Genomic DNA, 22,681 nt, shown 5'->3' on the forward strand with positions numbered 1-22,681 from the left:
TTGGTCCACACCACGCAGGTGAGTCTGTGCAGTACAGGAGAGACGGGAGGGTGAGGCTCAGGCCAAGGGCCACGTGGACCTGTGCTGGCTCGGGCCTGACTGCAGTGGTCAAGGTGGTGGGCTCTGTGGTAGAGACGGTCAGCAGCTGGGCCTGGAGGGCAGCCAGATGGACGGAGAGCAGGGGAGGGCGCTCCAGGTACGGGGACAGCAGGGCTGAGGGTGCAGGAAGGGGAGGCGTGGTCAGGAAAGGACCTCGGGATGCGGGCTTGAGGTCTAGCGCGGCTCAGAACTGCGACCCCTGGGTGGGCAGGACCCTGGGGCGCTGCTGCCCTGCGGGGTTCCCCAGGGCGCGGGCCGCCTCCCTACGCGGCCTGCTGGGGACGCGCACGCACGGCCTGGGGCGGCGCGGGAGGCGCCTCCCGGATCCTGACCCGTCTCGGGAGCCCACGCTCGCCGGTACCCACGCGACGACCCGGCCTCCCGCTCCCGGCGCGGCGGGGGAAGCGCGCGGGCCGCTGGTGACCTTCCCGGCGCAGCGTGGGCGGGGCCCCGAGAGTCCCCGCCCCTCGCGCGCACCGCTATTGGCGGGGGCCCTGATGCCCTTTAAAACCCCCGGCTCCCATTGGCTCCCGCGGCCCCGCCCCACACGCCTCGGCCACCGCCCGCGCGGGAGCTGCGCGTGCGCGAACCCGTGTGCGAGCGCGAGGCCGGGACACGCCGCACCGTGCGCCTCCGCGGGCCCGCCGCGGCGAGTTAGTCCCGGGCGGCTGGCCGCGGCCCCGGCCCAGCGGACCTCGCCGGCCCCGGGAGGCGGCGCCCGGCCGCTCCCCGCTGCCGCCGCGGCGGCCCGAGCGGGTTCTCGGGGGCGGCCCCCGCGCGCGGGCCCCGGCGGAAGAGGGCGGGCTCTCAGGCGCCCCGCCCCCGCGGAGGGATACGGGCGCCCGCGGACCAAAAGCCCGGGGCGAGGCGGCCGGGGCGTGTGAGCCGCTCGGCCTGCTGCGCGTCCACGAGCTCCACGCCGGCTCGCCCCAGCCACTGCGCCGCGTGACGGTCTCGCTCGCGCGACTCTCCGCGCTCCAAGGACCGGTGCCCCTGCGACGCCCGCCCACCCGCGCCCGCCCGCCGCCGCCTAGGGCTCGGGGCTCCGCGCGGCCCGGGGAGGCCGTCCTCCCGCGTCCGTAGCCGCGCGGAGAGCCGAGCCCGGCGAGAGGCGGCGCACAGCCCGCGCCCCGCCGCCGCCCGAGATGCTGCTCTCCAAGTTCGGCTCCTTGGCGCACCTCTGCGGGCCGGGCGGCGTGGACCACCTCCCGGTGAAGATCCTGCAGCCCGGTACACTGGGGGCCCGGGACCCAGGGCGCGGGGCGTCGGAGGGGCCGGGGGCGCCGGGTGGCACCAACCCCGCCCTCGCTGTCCCCACAGCCAAGGCGGACAAGGAGAGTTTTGAGAAAGTGTACCAGGTGGGCGCCGTGCTGGGCAGCGGCGGATTCGGCACGGTCTACGCGGGCAGCCGCATCGCTGACGGACTCCCGGTGAGTCGGGCCGCCGGGCGGACCCGGGTTTTTCGCCCAGCGCGCGCTTCGTCGCAGCTGGCCGGGCCTGACCCCTTCCGTCCCCCCAGGTGGCCGTGAAGCACGTGGTGAAGGAGCGGGTGACCGAATGGGGTAACATTGTAAGTGCGGGGCCCGGGCGGGCGGGCGGGCGGGCTGTCGGCGGGGCCGGGGCCGCGGGCTGTGCGCGCTGACCGCCGTGTCCCCCAGGGCGGTGTGGCCGTGCCCCTGGAGGTGGTGCTGCTGCGGAAGGTGGGCGCGGCGGGCGGCGCGCGCGGCGTCATCCGCCTGCTGGACTGGTTCGAGCGGCCCGACGGCTTCCTGCTGGTGCTGGAGCGGCCCGAGCCGGCCCAGGACCTCTTCGACTTCATCACGGAGCGCGGCGCCCTCGACGAGCCCCTGGCGCGTCGCTTCTTCGCCCAGGTGTTGGCCGCCGTGCGCCACTGCCACGCCTGCGGGGTGGTGCACCGCGACATCAAGGACGAGAACCTGCTGGTGGATCTGCGCTCCGGGGAGCTCAAGCTCATCGACTTCGGCTCTGGCGCGCTGCTCAAGGACACGGTCTACACGGATTTCGACGGTGAGTGTGCGCGCGGGCCGGTGGGCGGCGGGACATTCCAACGGCTCCTAACGTCCGCCGTGGGGGGCCTGGCGAGTGCCGAGCCCGCGCCGCCTCGGCCTCGGGCACGTTCACGCAGGCACCGAGCCGGGGATCCCGAGCCTGTGCGTGGTGGGTGGGTGTGAGGGCGGGCTCGAGACTGCCCCCTCCGGCTGTGTTGGGGCGCACTGGCGGCGGGGGGGGGGCGACGGGGGGGGTCGGGGGAGCCATGGTATCTGCCTGTGTCTGCGTGAGGAGTGCCCGGCCCCCGGTGGTGTTTGGCGCGGGCGCCGCGCGGGCCTCCCCCTTGGTGCGGGCGGGCGCTGCGTGCGTGCGGAGGGAGCGTGGGGCGCCGGCAGAAATCCCCGCATTGCGGTACGTGGGGAAGCCGGGGCTCCCCGCCCGCCCCGCCCGCCTCCTCCCGCAGTCCCCAGCCTCCCCCATCCTCACCTCGCATCTGTTTGTTGTGAAACCGGAGCCGGCGCCCACGTGACCGGCTCCTCCCCCGCGAGTCGGGGGAGGCCACGCCCGCGGGGTTTTTCCAGGGCGATGACGGGCAGGGTTTCGCCGGCTCCCTCTCCTGGCGCAGGGCTGCGGATGATTAACTGGCAGGGCAGGGTCTGGGTGTTCGCGTTCGGTGCCAGCTTGGAGTGGCGCTGGCGCCCGGGCCGGGCGTCCTAACCCCGCGCGTTCCGCAGGCACCCGGGTGTACAGCCCTCCCGAGTGGATCCGCTACCACCGCTACCACGGGCGCTCGGCCACCGTGTGGTCCCTGGGCGTGCTGCTCTACGACATGGTGTGCGGGGACATCCCCTTCGAGCAGGACGAGGAGATTCTGCGGGGCCGCCTCTTCTTCCGGAGAAGGGTCTCCCCAGGTGTGTGGGGGTCTGGGTGAGGCTGGCAAGGGGACACACCCCACCCAGGAGCTGGCCCCCTCCTGACCCTGGCCCTCCCTCCTCCCCCACAGAGTGCCAGCAGCTCATTCAGTGGTGTCTGTCCCTGCGGCCCTCAGAGCGGCCCTCGCTGGACCAAATCTCCACCCACCCCTGGATGCTGGGGGCAGATGGGGCCACCCCCGAGAACTGTGACCTTCGCCTCTGCTCCCTGGACGCAGACGATGGGGCCAGCACCACCTCCAGCAGCGAGAGCTTGTGAGGAGGGACCTGCACCTGGCTTGTGGGAGCCAGAGGGACCACCTGCCCCAGCCCCAGCCCCAGCCCCAGCCCCTCACAGGGCCTGTCCTGCTAGGGCTGGCTGCTCCTTGAGAAAGCAGTGACCTCTGACCCCTGGTGACCTTTATCTTTGGCACTGGGCCTGTTTCCTTTGCTTTGAGTGCCTTTTCGAACGCTGCTCTCACGGGACTTGGTTTTCTCAAGCTCTGTCTGTCCAAAGACCTCCGGTCGAAGCAAGGTCCCACTTGTCTTGGGCGGGTGCTTGACCCCGAGACTGTCCCTGTCCTGTGCTTCCGGGAGGTGGCCCTGTGGGCCCCAGCGCCTCCCCATCTGACCAAGTTGTACCAGGAGCGCTCTCATGTCCTGTGACCTCAACTCACTGGGGCACAGGGTCCCTCGTGCCCACCTCCTGCACCCGCCCTCGTCCTCGGTGTTCGTCTGGGCATGTCTGTGCACAAGCAATGCAATGTTCAGGCCTCTCCTACCCACACTGGCGCCCCCGCCTGTGTGGTTTGCGAGCCTGCGAACGTCTATTTATGGTGTGACCCCGCGAGGGCTATTTATTGTTTAATTTATTTGTTGAGGATCCCCCTCAGCAGCCTCCCTCTCCTGGGCCCCTGGGGGTGGGGAGGTGGTGGCTGTGTGTGTGGACCCCAGGTCCGACCCCACCTGCATCTGTCGGAGGAAGGACTTGTACAGTGGCTAATTTAAGGGGAGTGGGTGACTCCGCCACCTTGGGGCTCTGCACCCTGGGGGCTGGGTTTTAAATTATTGACCTTGTACAGTCTGCTTGTTGGCTCTGGAAGCTGGGGGGTGGGGGGACAGAGTCTCGAGCCTTTAATTTATTTTAGTAGGTGTTTCTGTGACCTGGTGTGCAGGCATCAGGGCGGGGGTTTCTTTCGGTTTAAAAGCAAGATGTCTGGAGACCATATTTTTTATACAGGTATTTCAATTAAATTGTTTTGTATATAGTGGATGTCCTGTGTTTTTTGGGTTGGGGGGCCAAGTGGGAGAAGAGGCCCCTGGTCCCTGGGTAGCCCCCTCCCCGTTCCTGTGAGGAGACGGCAGCATGGGGTGGGGGTGGATCGGCTAGGTTCTCCTAGACCAGAAAGTCCAGCGTGAGGCGCTCGGCCTCCCACCCCGTTCCTGCCCCTGCTGCACTGGAGGGAGCCGGCAGTGCTAGGCTGTGCAGGCGACAGACAGGGGGATGCTGCACACGGAGGGGGAGCCTTCCTGGTCCCTCTGGTGAGGTTTCAAAGAATCTCAGGCAGTCCCGGGTCTCAGAGACAGAGGCTGAATGCCTGGCTCTGCTGGGCCGCTGGGTGTGGAGTTCTGGGTAGGATGGAGGCAGGGCCTCTTCTGTATGTCTGGGTGCCCCCCCCACGCTGCCTACAGACACAAACTGGAGCTCGGTCAGGGTCTGAGTGGTGGACCCGTCCCAGGCAGGAAGGCTGTCCAGTTCCTGGCTTCCGGGTGGGATCTGGCTGAGGGCACTCAGGCCCTTTCCCCCCAAACCAGCCCCTCCTACCCTGCCTGGGCACCTGCGGGACCGCACACCTTGGGCATTCAGGGTCAAGTGACTGAGTGCACTCCGGCGGGGTGCTTGTCTGGACTCAGTGCCTGTGGCACCTAGGGTGGGCCACCCTCTGATTCCCCCACTCACTGGCGTACTCCTCCGTGCCAGGAGGCTCTGCAGAGGTGAGCGGCTAGGGAGCTGCTTTGGGCCCCTCACCCCTGAGCCATGGCAACATCAAGGGCTGTGCCACTCATGCTAAGCGTTGGGGTTCCCCAGTGTCTGCAGGACACCCTCTGCTGGTGTAGGATCTGTTTTCAGAACCAGCCCTGTCTGCAAAGCCTGGGGTCTGGGGGCTATGAGAGGGAGCTCCTCTATCCAGGGACCCTTGGGGCCAGAATGGGGCTGTTCCCACGGGCAGGAGCCCAGTGGCCCTCAGGCTGCACTGTTGGTGGATGGCTTGGGTTGGGGCATGGGGGACAGGCTGCCTGAACATCGCGTGGAGGGCATGACCCCCGAAAGCCTGTCCTGCCATGATTCTCCTGTGCAGGCTGATGGCTTCCCCTCCCCTCCATCCACACCCAGAGGCTGCCCAGGCTCCAGCCCTGCCTGGCCCACTGGCCCTGACTTCTCTACCGGGCTAGCCCCCATCTCCCTCCACTTGTCTTTCCATATTTCAGGCCCATTTTATCTCAAGGCTCCTTTAGAACCACTCGCTCAGGTTCTGAGCAGCATCCATTGCTGCAGACTTTCCTGGGGGTTGCACAGAACCTAGAAATCATGGTGGAAAGAACTGGAATCCTGAGCAAGCTGCCACTTTGGGTGGCATGCAGCCTCTGCTCAAGTGCCCCTGCCACCTGCCAGGTTGTACCTTCTCTGCTCTGACTCCTACCCTGCCAGGAGCCTCCTGTCATAACCTGCCGGGGTCTGACCTCTGGTTGGTTTGCTCACAGCTGGGTCGCCCTTCCTGTCCTCCTCACCCAGTGGCCGCGGGCGGCCGGCTTCCAGGAAGAGAGCGGCTGGGACAGATCCGAAACTGACCTGCAGCTGTCAGAGCCTTGCTAACTTTCTTTTCTCCGATGCAGTCCCCTAAAATGAAACTTTGGCAAGCGTTTGGTGCCAAAGCTTCTCAGAAAAGGGAAGTGACTCCTGCAGGACCCTGGGAGCCCCACTCGCCCCTCCAGGCATCCAGACCCCAGCTGGCCCAGAGCCCCTGTGCTAGGAGAAGCAGCACAAAAAGGAAACGAGGGACAGGCTGGGCAGCTCTCGAGGTGGGCAGCGGAGGCCTGGACAGCAGGGCCTCAGAGGGCATTGCTTGTGCATGTGAGCTGCAGTCACAGGGAATGTGGCTGGGAAAACAGCCAAGCCTGGCACCTGCCCACAGAGCCCCTGTCCATCCCTGACCCCTGGCTGTGGCCAAGGGGCTGAAGCACAGGCTAGATTGCAGGCTCTGGGGTACCTGGATGGGCCCTCCCCTCTCTACAGAGGCCTTTGATGGGGCATCAGCCTGAGCCTCCAGCACATGATTTCCAGGCCTTTGACTTTCCAGGCAGACTTGGCAAAGCCCCCAGCTTCGAGCTTTGATTACACAACTGACTCGCCCCTCCCCAAGCCCCCAGCCTTCCCGGCAGTCAGGCCTGGCTGAACGGAGTCAGGGCAGGGCCTGCCCAGCACTGACCACTGCCCTCCTTCTGGCCTGATCCCTGCAAGAAAGCCCTTCCTGGGGTCAGGCGTGGGGTGGGGCAGGGGGTCGCTCCTGGGTGAATGAGTAGTCCTTTGTGGGGTGGGTCATCTCTACCCAGCAATGAATGAGCCTGGTGCAGGACATGGAGGCTCAGGGAGATCAGGGAGCTACTGGAGATCGAGGTCATAAGCCAAGGGGACCTACTTCACCCAGAGAGGAAGAGGATCCTGGGGTGGGACCCCATCTTCCCAACATGGGGTGCAGGGCTAAGCTGACTGTAATCTGACCTCTGGCCCCTCCTGCCCCCTCCCTGCCAGGAAGCTGCCTGCCCTGACTCAAAACACAGGCCCTCAGTGGGCAGGGGACCCCAATGTCACTGGCCCCACGTACCCATATGGGAGGCTGTCACCTGGCTGGGGCCCCCATGCTTCCCTGCCCCACCCCACAGGTCCTGCTGCTGAGCTGGGTGCCTTGGGCTCCTCAACCAGGAATGCTGTGCTCACTGACCCATTGGCCCCTCCAGCCATGGGCAGGGGCTGGAGACTAGAGGTGCAACCCTGCCCAGTGGCTATCTGCCCATTCCTTGTGGCCAGAGGGAGGCCTCAACCAGGGCCTGGTCTGTGGAGATGGGGCTGGACAATGAGGCAGCAAGGCCCCTCTGGTGCAGATGCCCTGGGTCCTGGTCCAAGTGATTGGGAGGACTGTAGACAGGTCAGGGTTCCTGGACCACGGGAGCCGCCCAAGGCTGTGATCCTCAAAGCACCCGCTGTCCTTCTCATCTCATGGGTGCAGGGAGGGCCAGGGACTTGGAGATACCTGCCTGGATTGGGGCTCATACCACAGCATGCCTGCCTGACAGGTCCCCGCAGAGGCCCTCCCATCCTAGGAAGGACATGCAGAGGGGGCCCCACCCTCATCCAGCAGAGCACCCCAGACGGGGGCCACCCCAGGCTCAAACCCTCACCACCATCTGATTTCTGCTCATTGAGCCTCCCTCCCTCATTCCAGTTCAAAGGGCCCAAGAGACCCCTGGGGGCTCGCCCTGCCAGAGCGGTAGTAACCCAGATGAACCCGCATGACTGGGACCCTGAGCAGCTGGTGTGGAGGGGCCGCCTGCAGCCCCGGAGGGTGTTCAGGAGCTTCCCCGGGCTCTCTTGGAGCCCACAGTCAGAGATCCACCAGACGGCCATCGGTGCTGAAACCTGAGGTGGGGTTTAGGGGCCAAGGGCCGGCGCAGAGAGGGTGGGCATGTCTGGAGTGAGGAGGGGTCCTGGGAGTGGTGGACAGGCCAGAGGCAGCACCTGAAAGAGGGAGTAGGGTGGATGGGGTGTCCTGACCTGGGGCCAGAGCCTGGCGGGGGAGGAGGGTCAGCGCCTAGGCAAGGAGGAGTCCTCTGAGACCAGGAGGGGGCATCTGGATGGTTTGGGAGATAGAAGGTCATTTGGACCCAAGGAGGAATGGAGCCCCAAGGATGCCACCCACATGTACAGAAGCCCCCAGGAGGAGAGCAGAGTGAGACCCTCCCTCCACAACCTCCCAGGATGAGTGTGTGAGAGCAGGCCCAGCAATGCTGACCCATCCTGGGCCTGAGGAGGCCTCTTGTCCTGCAGTGAGTGGGGAGCTTGGGGCCTGGGGGCACATGAGGACTCAGAACTGTGGTCCACTGGCCTCCCTTCCCCCACACCCTGGCCCAGCTTCTGGGACATTCTGTCCCTGTCCTCACCACACATGAGTGGACCGGCCACTCTGCCCGCCCGGCACCTGACTCCCATGCCTGGCTGCTGCCGGTGGCCACTGTGTCCTTATGGTCAGATTAGCTGCAAGCGCCCTGAGCCAGCCAGCTGGGGCACCAACACCAGCCGCTGGTGGGCCAGGGGAGATAGGCCATTCAGCCCTGGCCCTGGGGTGGGCCAGGGCCATTGAGGGGACACCTGCTGGTGCCCTGTCTCCAGGCCCACAGGTCCCACATCCTGTGTGGGGCCTTTCCCCCTCAATGATCCACAGTGCCCCAGATCTTAGTTGGGCCTCTGGGCAGCCACAGAGCTGGCCAGCTCTCCAGCTCCCTGGCCGTGGGGAGCCCAGGCTGTGTTTTCCATCTCTGGGCCTCGATTCCCTCACCTGATTCCCTCCTTGGCAAAAAGGAGCTGAAGACGGGTGGTCTCTGGGGCCAGTGGGGCCCATCTGTGGTAGCAAGGCAAGAGCTGAGCTGGGCCTGGCACCCAGTAGGTACACATTGCTAGATGGGCACCATGTTTCTCTCTGGCCACACCTGAGTGGTCTCTCCTATGGGGACACGAGAGCTCCAGTGGAGGAGCAGAGCCTGGGGCACGGTGGGGGCACTTGGGGAGCTGGCCAGGCCCCGCAGCTGCACAGCTCCTCGGCACCCAGGTCCATCTCTGTCAGGTAGCCCACCAGCACCTTCCTTGAGTCCACCCTGAAGTGTCTGCCAGGCATGGGGCACCCACCTCCTGGGTCCTGCTCATCCCTCCCCTCAGGCCCTCAGCTCTGCACCCCACACGCCCACGGTCCAGGTGTGCCTGTCCGGGTGTGCGCCTGTCCTCCAGGTGTGCACCCACAGGGCCTGGTGCAGATGCCAGGCCTTTCTCTTTGTGGCCATAGCAAGACCTAGTCAAATGCCCCCATGTCCACTCCCGCCCGAGCCCCTGTGCCACCACAAGACCCCATACTCCAGCTGCCCCCACCTCGGAGCCCCTGCTCCCCCCGCCTCCCTAGACAGCCCCCAGCCTCCCTCTGGTCCTCTCTGGACACCAAGGGGTGCTCCCAGCACTTCCACCTCTTGAGGAGCTGTTCAGGGCTGTGTGGAGTGATGGTGATGGGGACACAGCCTTGGGGCAGGGGCAGGGGCAGGAGGGGCCCACCCTTTCAGAACTCCTCTTAAACTAATACTCGGAGCCACTTTAAACACTTTTCAGAGAGTTAAATGGAAATCTAATGATATTCGTGAAAAGTATTTTTAAAACAGCTTTATCGAGGCACAATTTACAAACCATAAAATGCACCCACGCTCCATGATTTCAATGAACCACCCACAACTCAATGACTTTAGCAAACTGTCCGACTGTGCAACCCCCACCACAGTCCAGTTTTAGAACATTTCCGTGCCTGGAAGGCCTTGCGTTCCCATTAGCCGTCTCCTCCCTGCCCACCCCAGCCCTCGGCTGCCACCCACCAGCCTGCTGTCTTCATAGACTTGCCATTTGGGGACATTTTTTATAAATGAAATCATGCAACTTGTAGGACAGTGTGTCTGGGTGCTTTCACTGAGCATTCGTTTTGGGGTTCACCCATGCTGCAGCGTGTGTCGGCAGTTGGCTCCCATAAATTCCACTGTGAGGATCCACTCGTTGATCCACCCCCCCCCATTTCTGCTACTGTGGACGAGGCAGCCATAGACGTGCGTGTACATGTCTTTGTGTGTGGATGTTACAGTTCTCTTGGGTAGATACTAGGAATGGAATTGCTGGGTCATATGGTAAATTTGTGTTGTGTTTTGTTATTTAAATGTCTGTTAATTTCAGAGAGAGGAAGGGAGAGGGAGAGAGAGAGAAACATCAATGATGAGAGAGCCATTGATCGGCTGCCTCCTGCACACCCCTTAGTGGGGATCGAGCCCGCAACCCGGGCATGTGCCCTGACGCTGAATCGAACCTCGATCTCCTGGATCCTAGGTCGACGCTCAACTGCTGAGCCACGTCCAGCCGGGAAAATTTGTGTTTTGAAGAAAGTGGCTCTCCATTTCACATTCCCACTGGTAATGTATGAGGCTCCCAGTGATTCCACGTCTTTGTCAACACTTGTTACTGTCTTTTGACTACAGTCACCTTGGTGAGTGTGAATGGTGTTACATTTGGTTGCAATTTGAATTTTCCTGGTAACTAATGGGGCTGAGCATCTTTTCAAATTTGATTGGACATTTCACCCAAGAAGATATCCAGCTCCCTTCCCCCTTCCTTGGTTAAATGTCTAATAAAATGTCTAAAAAATGCCTTTCTTTTTTCATACTTAGGTTGTTTGTATTATTATCTTAAAATTCGTATTTATTTTGAATTGTGCTAAAATATGCATAACAACTCTAAGTGTATGTTTTCCTTACTTTTGAGTTTCAAGTGTTCTGTGTATGTTCTAAATACAAGTCCTTTATTACATATAGGATTTGCAAACATGTTTCACAATTTTCATTTTCTTACTGTTCGAAGAACAAAACTTTTATTTTTGTTGTTGTTAATCTTCACCGGAGGATATTTTTTCCACTGATTTTTAGAGAGAGTGGAAGGGGGGCAGGAGGGAGGGAGAGAGAGACACATTGATTGGTTGCCTCCAGCACGAGCCATGACCAGGGCCAGGGATCGAACCTGCAACCCTTTGGTGTGAGGGCCGACACTAACCACTGAGCCATACCAGTCAAGGCACAAAGCTTTTACTTTTGATCAAGTCCAATTTACCTATTTTTTTTCTTTTCATGGATCCTGCTCTTGGTGCTGCGCCTAAGAACACTTTGCCTAATTCAAGGTCACACAGATGTTCTCTTATGTTTCCTTTTCAAAGTTTTATAGTTGTAGCTCTTACATTTGGGTTGAGGGTTCTAGTTAGTTTTGGAGTATGGTGTGAGGCAAGGGTCCAAATTCCTCCTTTTACATGTGGGTAGCCAATTGTCACATTGAGAGCCTGGGGACTTCTGTCAAAAATCAAGTGACCACAAATCCATGGGTTCACTTCTGGATTCTGCGTTCAGTTCCACTGATCTATATGTCAGTCCTTACATCAGCACATGGCTTTATTACTGTGGTTTTACGTTCAAAACTGTAAACTCTCCAACTCTGCCCCTTTTTCAATTGTCTTGGCTAATTCCGTGTCCTTTGCATTTCTGTACACATTTTATGGCCAGATTGCTAATGCTCCCCCCAAATCTGTTCATGTTTTATGTTATTATTATTATTATTTTTAGAGAGGGAGGAAGGGAGGAGAGAGAGAAACATCAATGATGAGAGAGTCATTGATCGGCTGCCTCCTGCACGCCCCTTACTGGGATCGAGCCAGCAACCCGGGCATGTGCCCTGACTGGGAATCGAGCCGTGACCTCCTGGTTCCTGGGTGGACGCTCAACCACTGAACCACACCAGCCAGGCTCTGTTCACATTTTTTTTTTTTTAATATCTTTATTGATTTCAGAGAGAGGAAAGGAGAGGAAGAGAGAGAGATAGAAACATCAATGATGAGAGAGTCATTGATCGGCTGCAGCCCGCAACCAGGGCATGTGCCCTGACCCGGAATCGAACCCTGATCGCCTGGATCCTAGGTCGACGCTTAACCGCTGAGCCACGCCCGGCCGGGCCTCTGTTCACATTTTGATAGGGATTGAATTCAATCTCTTAATCAATTTGGTGAGTGTTGCCATCTTAACAATATTGAGTCTCCCGATCCCTGGATGTAGACTGACTCTCCAGGTACTCAGGTCGTCTTTAACGTTGGTCAGGACCGCCGTGCAGCCTGGGCGCCCGCGGCTCGCACCCTTTCCTTAAGCTCACCCTGAGGTGCTCTACTCTTTTCCATGCTGTGTGAACAGAGCTGTTTTCTCGACTTCACCTTCGGGTTGTTCCTTGCTGACATACAGAACCGTAGTTGATTTCTGCATATTGATCTCGGATCCTGGAACCCCGGCGAACTCGCCTATTAGCAGCCTTCTTTCCTTCTGCACGCCTCCTGCCATTTGGCCCCAAATGCGTCACAAACGCAGAAGTGGATGTTTTCTGGTGGAGAAAAAAGGGAACTCAGGTAGCTGGAAAGTACCAGGAACACAATGGAGAGGAAGGAGCTCAGAGAATGACCCCAGGGGATTTAAAGTTTTGGACTTCTGGGTTCACTCACCCCGATGCATCGATGTACCACGTGGATCGGGTCCCAATCAGCATATCAAACATTTAGAAGATGGACCTACCAGGTAGACCACCACCTGGCTCAGAGTGACCACTAGGTGGCCGGCAGGCAGGACAGGCCTGGTTAGAACAGTGAGGACTTTGAGTGTTGAAAGGATGTTGGAACCGCAGCCCACAGGAGGCTGGGGCAAGAATATCAGCACTGTCCCCAGGCAGGGGCAGGACCCAGAGTCTCCTAACACAAAGCTCAAAACGCCCAGGGCAGGGGCTAACGCCAGTCAGCAGAGGAAGAACAGGGACCTTTCAACCCACGTGGAAAAAGACACCATCCTGAGACCACACAGGTGTCTGACTGATTTCACTGAGACTTTTCGACTTTTCGTCTGAGCCAGAAATGGCAAACGTTCTTGACACAAGTATTAAGATACAATGACTCGGCCAAGAAATAGCCCTGGTGGAGAAGCCAATGGGAATTCTGCAGCTGGAAAATACGACAACTAGAAAATAAAATAAAATAAAATAAAATAATAAAATAAAATAAAATAATAAAATAAAATAATAAAAAATAAAATAAAATAAAATAAAATAATAAAATAAAATAATAAAAAATAAAATAAAATAAAAAAATAAAATAAATAAAATTTAAAAAATAATAAAATAATAAAATAAAATAAAAGCTAACTAATGGATGCGATCACAGAATGGAGGTGACAGAGGACAATAAACCGATGGACTTGAAGCTATATCGATAGAAATTAATCTGAGCGATAGAGAGGAAATCCTAAGATTTTTTAAAAAATGAACAGAGCCCCAGGGACGTGTGGGACAATAATAAAAGGCCTAATATTTGTGTCACTGGAGCCTCAGAAGGAGAGAAAGACTGTGGGGCAAAGAATTCGAGGAAATAATAACTGAAGACTTCAAGTTTGGTGAAAGACATAAGCTTAGAATTCACGAAGCACAGCAGGTCCCACCCGGGGTACTTCGCGGGCGGGGTGTGCACAGGGGGGTCACCGCGGGGGGGGCGCACAGCGGGGGTTCACCGTGGGGGGGCGCGCACAGGGGGTCACCGCGGGTGGGGCGCGCACAGGGGGTCCCCGCGGGGGGGGGCGCGCACAGGGGGTCCCCGCGGGGGGGGCGCGCACAGGGGGTCCCCGCGGGGGGGGCGCGCACAGGGGGTCCCCGCGGGTGGGGCGCGCACAGGGGGTCCCCGCGGGTGGGGCGCGCACAGGGGGTCACCGCGGGTGGGGCGCGCACAGGGGGTCCCCGCGGGTGGGGGCGCGCACAGGGGGTCACCGCGGGGGGGCGCGCACAGGGGGTCCCCGCGGGTGGGGCGTCCCCCCCTCCCCCCGGGCGGCAGTTCCGGGGCGCTGGACGGCCGTGGGAACGGGGGAGCGGTTACACGGCTGCGCGCCACGATTAAAAGCCGTTTTCCTGTACGACAGTAAAATGAGACAAAGTGTTTCAAACCCGCGTCAGGCGCCCCCGCGGCCCCTCCCGGGCGCCCCGCCCCCAGCACAGCGCGGCGCATGCGCCCTGGCGCCCGCGTCCACGTGGAGGCCGCGCCGACCGGCTGCGCAGGGGCTGCGCCCCGAGGGGTCCCTGCGGGGCGAGGGGGGCTCCATGAGGGCCGAGTCGGGGGCAGGGCTACGGTGAGAAAGACTCTCGCACCGGGAACCTGGGGGCCCGAGGAAAGGGAGGTGTCCTCAGAAACGTCGTCTCAATAAGCAAAGGTGGGGGCCCGGGGACAGAAGCCCTGAGCCCTCCCCGGCCCCGCGGGTGGAGGGGGCGCCACGCTCCTCGGCCCCTCCCCAGCCCCGCCCCGCAGAGCTCTGGGGGGCCCGTGGGGCCGCCCCTTCCCCGTCCCCCAGACAGCTGCCCTCCTCCGACACCCCAGGGGCGGGGGGGGGGAGGTCGCCGGGCCCCCCGCAGCCGCCCCCCCCCCAGCCGCCCCGCAGGGATCCAGGCGGACGCGGGACCTCGCCGTCGGGCTGGGGGCGCGGGGGGGGCTCTCCACGCGGCGGCCCCGCCCCCCCCCCCCCCCGCAGGCTGCCGGGGCGCAGGCGGGTGGGAGGCGGCGGCGCCGGGCGGGTCGGAACCACCCAGTTGGACGCCGGCCCGAGGTTCCGCCTGGGCGGCCGCAGCCCCCGGGCCCCCGCTGGGCTCTCGGCTGGTTTGGCCTCGGCACCTGTCCCCAGGCGGCCGGGTCCTCCCGGGGTCCCCTCCCACATCCCACGAGCCCGCACCCACGGCCCCGGCGCCGTTTCTCACACCTCACGGCCGGTGTGCGGTCTCCACCGCCCCGGGTCCGAAAACCCCGCGTGTAAGTGACCACGACGCAGCTTGGAAACGACCCGCCGTCCTAGCGACAGGCAGCAGCTTAAAAAGGCACGAAAACAACCAGGCTCCTGCCGGGGCCGCGCCGCCCGAGACTCCCAGCTGCCGGGGGCGGGGGCCGGCGGGGGCGCGCGGGGCGCAGGGAGGCCGGGGGCCGGCGGGGGCGCAGAGGGCGCGGGGAGGCCGGGGGCCGGCGGGGGCGCGCGGGGCGCAGGGAGGCCGGGGGCCGGCGGGGGCGCGCGGGGCGCAGGGAGGACGGGGGCCGGCGGGGGCGCAGAGGGCGCGGGGAGGCCGGGGGCCGGCGGGGGCGCGCGGGGCGCAGGGAGGCCGGGGGCCGGCGGGGGCGCAGAGGGCGCGGGGCGGTCGGGGGCCGGCGGGGGCGCAGAGGGCGCGGGGAGGCCGGGGGCCGGCGGGGGCGCGCGGGGCGCAGGGAGGACGGGGGCCGGCGGGGGCGCAGGGCCCGGGGCCCACCTCTCCCGACCTTCTGGGCCGAGCGAGGCCGAGCCCCACCGCCCTCCCCGGGGCAGAGCCCAGCCGGCAGCCGCTCGCCGCGCACGTGCAGTCACTTTGGAAAACTGTCTCCCGCCTCCCCCAGCCCGCACGCACCCGAACGACCGCCCCTTCCTTTGTTCCTTCGCGGCTACACGCAGGTGTCCGCGAGCCCTCCGCCGGTCCCCGCCCTCCCCAAACCCTCCGCGGCCGGGCCTCAGCCCGGAGCTCACGCGCCCCAGGTGGGTTCCCACCTCCCGCAGCGCCCCATTGGCGCTCCGGGCGCTGGGCCGGTCAGCGCCCCTCCCCCTTTCCCTCCCCCCCCCCAGCTCCAGCCTCCTCCCGCCCACGGAGCCCACGCGGGGTCTCCGCGCCGAGTGGCCTCCCGCTTGGATGTCAAAGGCAAATAAAGAGGCCGCCGCCCCGCGCGCCCCCCCACCCGCCCCCTCTCGGTGCCGCGATCACCCCCAAGCTGCCCGGCGCCCTGCCCGCGCCTCGTCCCCGCACCGGGAAACCCTGTTGGCTCCACCGCGGGTCGCACCCGGGCCCCTCCGCCCCGGGCCTGCCGTCGGGTCAGTGCGGCGCCTTCCCACGCGCCCTGCTCGCCCCGCGCGACCCTCCCCGCACCCCTGTTCTCACCGCGCTCGGGCTCGTGGGGCTCCTCCCAGCACCCCGCTTCCCTGGTGGTAAAAGCCGACTTGTTTTCACGGCTGCAGGCCCCCCTCTGCCTCTAGAGGTAGTGACAGTGAATTTAAACTTCCCTGGAGCCGAAATGGAAAGAGACCCCCCCCCCCGCCCTTTTCTCAGAACATTTTCGTTAGAAACTTGTAAATTCTTTCTGTCTCTACGAAATGTGTGCAAACCTTTTGAAAAGCTAAGGAAGCCTCTTTCTTGCCAGTTTGACAATCAAGGGACGTTTTGACTTAATCGCCTCCAGCAGTGCCTCTGAAATGTCAGCGAGGAGCCCGCGCCCTCCCTCCCTCCCTCGCCTGGGATCTGTCGTTGCTGCTGTTAATTCTCACCTGAGGATATTTTTCCATTGACTTTAGAGACAGAGGAAGGGAGAGAGAGCGAAACACCGATGTGAGGGAGACACAGCAACTGGTTGGGTGAATGTGGGTGTTTTTAATTCATTTCGGGAGGTGTACCCCGGTGTTCCTGGAATAAGCCTCACTTAGTCGTGATGTTTAATCCATTTAATAGGTTCCTGAATTCAGTTTGCTAGTATTTTGTTGAGGATTTTTGCGTCTGTAAACATAAGGGATGTCGAGCGGTAGTGTTGTTTTCCTGTGTCGTTCTGGCTTTGGAACCAGGGTAGCGCTGGCCGCGTAGAACGGGTCAAAAAGTGTTTCCTCCCCTTCGATTTTTGGGGAAAGTTTGGGAAGACTTGGCATTAATTCTTCTCAAAGTGTTTGGTCGGATTCGCCAGCAAAGCCCTCTGCTCCTGAGCTTTTCCGTGTTAGTGTTTTGGTTACCGAGTCAATCTCTCGACTTGTTTTTAGTCTATTCAGACTTTCTATTTCTTCTTAGGTCAGTTTTGGTATTTTGTGTGTCTCCAGAAATTTGTCCGTTTCATTAAGAGCATCCAGTCTGTCAGTATGCAGTTGTTGGAAGAGTCCCTTACAACCCTTTTTATGTCTGCAGAACGAATGCAAGTGCGCCTCGTTTTATTTCACTTGCCTTTCATTGCACTTTCCAGATCACTGTTTTTTCATCAACACCGAGGCCGGACCCTCTACAGGCCAAAAGAATACGACTTGCAGAAGGCTCAGGTGATGGTCAGCATTTTTAAAAAATGTGGAAGTATTTTAAGGTATGTACATTGTTTATACATAACGCTATTGCATACTTAATAGACTAACGGTAGAGTGAAACCATAACTTTTATGTGCTCTGGGAAACCAAAAAAATCCATGCAACTGTTCACTTTATGGAGGTGGGGGGAACCGAACCCGGATGTCTCAGAGGCGTTTCTGTAGTAACGCCCCTTCATTGTGACTTCAGTAATTGGAGATGTCTTTCTTTCATCTGAGTCAGTTTAGCTGAAGTTTTGTCAAATTTGTTGATATTTTTTTAATGAGTGAACTTTTTATTTCATTGATTTTTCTCAATTTTTATATTCTCTCCACGCTAGTTTTTATTATTCTCTTCCTTCTGCTGATTTTGGGTTTAGTTTGCTCTTTTCTTGTTGTTGTATTTTAATGTAAAGACATTTAAGGGAATTTCTTTTATGAAACTGGCTGATTGCAGAGACAATAGAACCAAACGTTCAGTGGCCACACATAAAAAGGAATGCAGTCTTGGCCTGGCCAGTGTGGCTAAGTGGTTAGAGCGTCGGCCCACGCACCAAGGGGTCTCGGGTTCGATTCCCGGTCAAGGGCGCATGCCTAGGTTGCAGGTTTGACCCCCAGCCCTGACTGGGGTGCATGCAGGAGGCAACCAGTCAATGTGTCTCTCTCACATTGGTGTTTCTCTCTATCCACCTCCCTCCCTCCCACTCTCCCTAAAAATCAATGGAAAAAATATCCTTAGGTAAAGATTAACAACAACAAACAGGAATAGCCTTTGGAAAAAATAATTTGGAAAAGTCACTAAACAAATGGAAGACAGTAGCTTCTCAATAAGCAAAACTCACCAACCCACGAAGAGGAAAACCTGGTGTTTAGATTTACCCCCTAATCATACTCAGAGTGCTCAGTGTTCGACAAAAACGTACAAAGCATTCAAAGAAGCAGGGAAAATATGGCCCGTCTCTGAAGAAGTCCAGACATTGGAATTAACAGACAAAGATGTTAAATCAACTTTAGTATGTTGAACAAGCTAAAGGAAGTCAGGAGAGCAAAGCGTGAACAAAGAGGGGGTGTCAATAAAGAGAGAAATTATAGAAAGGAGCCAAAAGGAACCAGAAGGAAACCGGGAGCTGAAAGTACAACAGCTGAAATGAGAGATGCCCCAGAGAGAGTCTGCAGCAGGTTTGGTCAGGCAGAAGAAAGCTCCTGCTGACGTGAAGATAAGACCATCCACGTGACCCGTTCTAAGGAGCAGAAACGAAAAAGAATGAAGGAGAAAGGGAGGGAGAGGGAGAGAGATACATCCAGGTGGGAGCGCAGCAGCGATCAGCCACCCACACCCCCCCCACTGGGGATCCAGCAGGAAACCGGCCACCTCCAGTGTGTGGGATGACACCCAACTGAGGGAGCCAAACTGGCCAGGGCCCGAGACTTTTTATTTTATTATTTAATTTAATTTTATTTTATTTTATTTTAGTTTAATTATTTTTTTAAATTTTTTAATTTTTTTAAAATTTTATTTTATTTTATTTAAACTAATTTTTTTTTTAAATATATCTTTATTGATTTCAGAGAGAGGAAAGGAGACGGAGAGAGAGAGAGATAGAAACATCAATGATGAGAGAGTCATTGATCGGCTGCCTAGCCTGCAACCCGGGCATGTGCCCTGACCAGGAATCGAACCCCGATTGCCTGGGTCCTTGGTCGATGCTCAACCGCTGAGCCACGCCCGGCCGGGCCCGAGACTTTATTTTTAATTGTTTGTCCCAACGGTGTCCACTAACTGCCTCATTTCCTCCGTGTTTTTGCGTGAGACCCACCAGCACTCTGCTCCATGACCATCTCCATCCCTCTGTCCTGCTCTGCTTTTCCTTTCTGAATAGCCCTTTTTACTCCCTAATTTACACCCCCCCTTTTTTTTGGTTAATCCTCACTGGAGAATATTTTTTCCGTTGATGTTTAGAGAGTAGAAGGGAGGTCCCGAGGAGGGGGTGGGAAGAGAGAGAGAAGCGTCAACTGGTTGCCCCAAGAGAGGCCTGGGATTGAACCTGCCCCTGACCAGGAATCAAACCCATGACCCTTTCAGTCTGCAGGCCAATGCTCTAACCACTGATCACAGCAGCTAGGGCACACCCCCTTTTTTATGTTTATGCCTCTCCTGCCTCAGGTGGGGGTCTATGCATTTTTTTAAAAAATGTCTTTATTGATTTTCAAGAGACAAGGGGAGAGGGAGAGAGACAGAAACATCAGTGATGAGAGAGTCATTAATCAGCTGCCTGCTGGGGATCGAGGAGCCTGCAACCCGGGCATGTGCCCTGACTGGGAATCGAACCGTGATCTCCTGGATCCTAGGTCAGTGCTCAACTGCTGAGCCACGCTGGCCGGGCTCTGTGTCTGTTTTGTTCCCTGAGGGAGGAGGTACACAGCAGGCACTACACAGGCATTTGGTGAACGAGTGAATGAGTGAAAGTCCAGTAGGCAGGTCCACCTTACCCCATCCAAAAGCCAACTTCTGCTGCTGTGCCCAGTCTTACCCCATGGAGCCCCACCCTCCCAAACGTCATTCTATTTACTCATATATGCTGCTCATACTGGGACACCCCCATCCCACCTCCCTGCCACACCCCGCCTCTCACCTGTCAGATCCTGTTAGAACCAGGTAACTGGTGCCCTTCACCTCTGCAGTCTCTGTTCACAGGTTGCTGGGCTGCCCTATGCTACAGGGCACACCCTCCCACACTCCCTGTTTGCTTTCCCAGCCTCCTTCCCAGCCTTGCCGGGCGCTGGGCACCCTACAGAATGAATGTATTTAACCTGCTTGTGGCCTGTCTCCCCCATGCACAGGTCAGCTCCAGGCAGGGTGGCCATGGGTCCTGTTGGCCTGGGCTTCAGGGCTGAGAACCTCAGCATGGTCCCCTCTGAGGGAGGTGCAGTCTTTGCCGTGCTGTTTGTTCTTAGTGCTGGGCCAATGCGGCACCCAGTGGGTGCTGAGCACCCGCTTCATGAATGAATGAATGAATGAATGAGGGACACAGACGTCCAGAACTTTCCACCTCCCTTAGTCACCCCCCATCCTGGAGCCAGAGTTCAGCACTTCTCTCCTGGGCAGGCGTGGCCGGGGGTGGGATGGGGTTCCAGCTGGCGGGAGGGGGAGGAGGTGCAGTGTCACTGACCAAGGCAGTGGGCCTGTTGGGCTGTGGGGTTCTCGTGTGGTCCCAGGTCCTCAGGTGGACAGGGGATGGTGGGTCCAGCTCAGAACCGACACGGAGCACCAGCGCCACCTGGTGGCAGGACACGGGGCCCCTCCCCACCCCGTTCCCTAAAGCCCTCAGTGTCTTTAGTCCTGGAATGGAACACCCTTGGCTCTGTTTGGCCTCAGTTTCCCCACCTGTGGGATGGCCAGGGCCGTGAATAAGTCTCTAGGGAGACTCCTGCAAGTCCCTCCTGCACATTCTCCCCCTCTCTACCTCCAGGTGGGCAAGGATTCCCTGGACCAGGGCTGGGGCCGGGGCAGCGCAGCCAGAGGCTCTGGCCTCTCACCTTGCCCTGCACCTCTGTGGGGAGGGGTCCCAGGGGTGGGCAGAGGTCCCCAGAGGACACGTGGTGGGTGGGGGCACCTAGGGCCCAGCATGTGACCTCACATCTCCTCTGCCTCCCCACCTCCCTCCAGCGCTGGCCCCAGTGGCCTGGGTATCCCTTCAGCCCCTTTACAGGAATATGAGGCTTAGGGCCTCCAGAAGGGGCCCAGGTGCCGCTCTCCCTCTCCCACACATGGGTGGTGGTGGCCAAGGGAGTGTCTGGCACAACCTGGGGTCTCGTAAGTAGTGGGGAGCGGTGGGCAGGCACAGTCCTGTCCATGGTTCTGCTCTCACCCCTGGTGGCATTCATGACCGCGGCCCCATTTTAACAGGTGCACCTATAATCACCCCACTTGCCCCAAGGGGCCACCTTGCCCTGCAGACGCCATTTCTGTACTTCAGGGAAGAGGCGAGCCAGGTAGACAGGTGTTTACTGAGCAGGAGGGGCTTGTTGCTTTTGCGCATTCCCTGGTCATCTGGGGAAGCAGTGGCCTGCTGTCACCTGAAGGAGGGATAGCAGAGCCAGGGCCGGAGTTGGCAGTGTATTTGCAGAGAACAACATGACTGATGTCCTTCCGTGCACCTGAGTCAGGTGGAGATGACACCCAGGCTCCTGATGGCAGCTGAGGAGCGGGGCAGCCTGGTGGTCCTTGTGCGGGCAGACCCAGAGGGCCAGTGTTCGGTGATCTGTGGCCTGGGGTACAGAAGTCACGCTGCAGGGCTATGAACATGGTCCTCGAGCACAGATGTCACGTGCTGGCCCTCGGTGTGTGTGACAGGTCTTTGAATGGCACATCCAGCAGGTGGCCTTGGAGGTCTCTGGGAGTCGCCAGCCCTCATGGGATTGGCTGGGCCGAGGTTGGGGAGTGGGCATGGCCTGACCCCAGGAGGGCTGGAGCAGGGTGGGTGCTCCAGGGGCTTGTGGCAGCCTTGGTTCTTAGCAGACACCTTGAAGGGACAGTGCAGGGAGCTGAGGCTTGTATGTGATGTGAGGGCCCAGTGAAGGCCTAGCCTGGGCAGCAGGGCGCCGGCCACCCAGTGTGTGGACCCAGCCAGCGTGGGAGTGCTCTGGGCAGGAGCTGAAGGTGGGCCTGCGTCACCCGGGTCTGGTCAGCTACTGAAAGAACAGGGGTCACACCCTGCATTCCAGGGCCCAGGGGAAGCTCCAGCAGCTGTTGGGCAGGGGTGGGGGCTGTGACCACAGGCTGTCCAGAAGGAGCCTGCACTAAGCTGAAACAGGGCAGTGAGGGACCAGGTCATCTTAGGAATGGGGCAGCCCACCCAGCCATTCTCTTGGCCCCCAGCCTGGGGGTTCAGGGAGGGGTTGAAGGCTCTTTGAGCTGAAGCCCCCAGCCTGGCTCAAGAGCCCCCATGGAGCTGCAGGCCTCTGGGGAGCTGGAAGGTACCTGGGCCCAACAGTCTTTGGTCACCCCCCACTCTGATCTTGGACTTTCCTGACAAAGCCGAGGGTGCCCAGATGTGAGTTGGTCTCCACTGCACCCCAGCAGTCCAGCCCTGGCACTTGTTTGCTCTTGATGAGACAACTGGTCTCAGCCAGCAGTCCCCTGGGTGGCAGCTGGGGAGAGAGAGATGAGGCCGCTGGCTCAGTCAGCCAGGTACCCACTTTGTCTGGGCGCCACCCTCCCCCAGCCTGCCCCCTCACTGTGAAGGGAGGAAGGAGAGGGAGCTGCGGACCCTCTCCCGCTGCTCAGGGCTGCATCCAGGAGCCCCTGGGGTGACCTGTCATCTGCTAGAGATGACCTTGGCTGGGGAATGGGACCCAGACTCAGCTGAAAAGCTCTGCGGGGAGGTGGAGGGTGGAGGTCTGAGCAACCCTTTGCAGCCTTGGTGCATTTCTTGGGGTGCAGGGCAACAGGAGCAGGACTGTGTGGCATTGCAGTGACTTTGCTGGGCTCAAGGCCATTCTGAGATATCCCCCCCATCCCTGCCAGGCCAGCTGCCGGCAGTGGTAAGGTCCTGAGAGGCCTGATGCCTGCAGGCCACCCCTCCCCCACCCTCCTGCCTCCACAGCTTCTGCTCTACTCTCCACTCGGCAGCCAGGAGGGCTTGCAGGTGGAGG

General features: G+C 59.9%; 1 protein-coding gene across 1 annotated transcript; it reads left to right on the forward strand.

Moving 5' to 3' along the window:
* Positions 1–963: 963 nt before the first annotated feature.
* Positions 964–4,288, forward strand: PIM3 (Pim-3 proto-oncogene, serine/threonine kinase). The gene is made up of 6 exons (XM_081128850.1): positions 964–1,329; positions 1,420–1,529; positions 1,619–1,669; positions 1,758–2,127; positions 2,844–3,020; positions 3,113–4,288. Exons 1-6 carry the CDS (start codon positions 1,245–1,247, stop codon positions 3,298–3,300), a joined length of 981 nt encoding a protein of 326 aa, XP_080984976.1. The 5' UTR covers positions 964–1,244; the 3' UTR covers positions 3,301–4,288.
* Positions 4,289–22,681: the final 18,393 nt, after the last annotated feature.

Source organism: Miniopterus schreibersii (genome assembly GCF_964146895.1).
Source record: "Miniopterus schreibersii genome assembly, chromosome: 2".
Lineage (NCBI taxonomy): Eukaryota > Metazoa > Chordata > Mammalia > Chiroptera > Miniopteridae > Miniopterus > Miniopterus schreibersii.

Bases quoted from the DNA above. Each gene is read 5' to 3' on its own strand.
- PIM3 (XM_081128850.1), top strand. From the start codon at position 1,245: ATGCTGCTCTCCAAGTTCGGCTCCTTGGCGCACCTCTGCGGGCCGGGC. The intron at 1,330-1,419 runs GTACACTGGGGG...CTGTCCCCACAG, and splicing joins GGTGAAGATCCTGCAGCCCG to CCAAGGCGGACAAGGAGAGT. The intron at 1,670-1,757 runs GTAAGTGCGGGG...CGTGTCCCCCAG, and splicing joins TGACCGAATGGGGTAACATT to GGCGGTGTGGCCGTGCCCCT.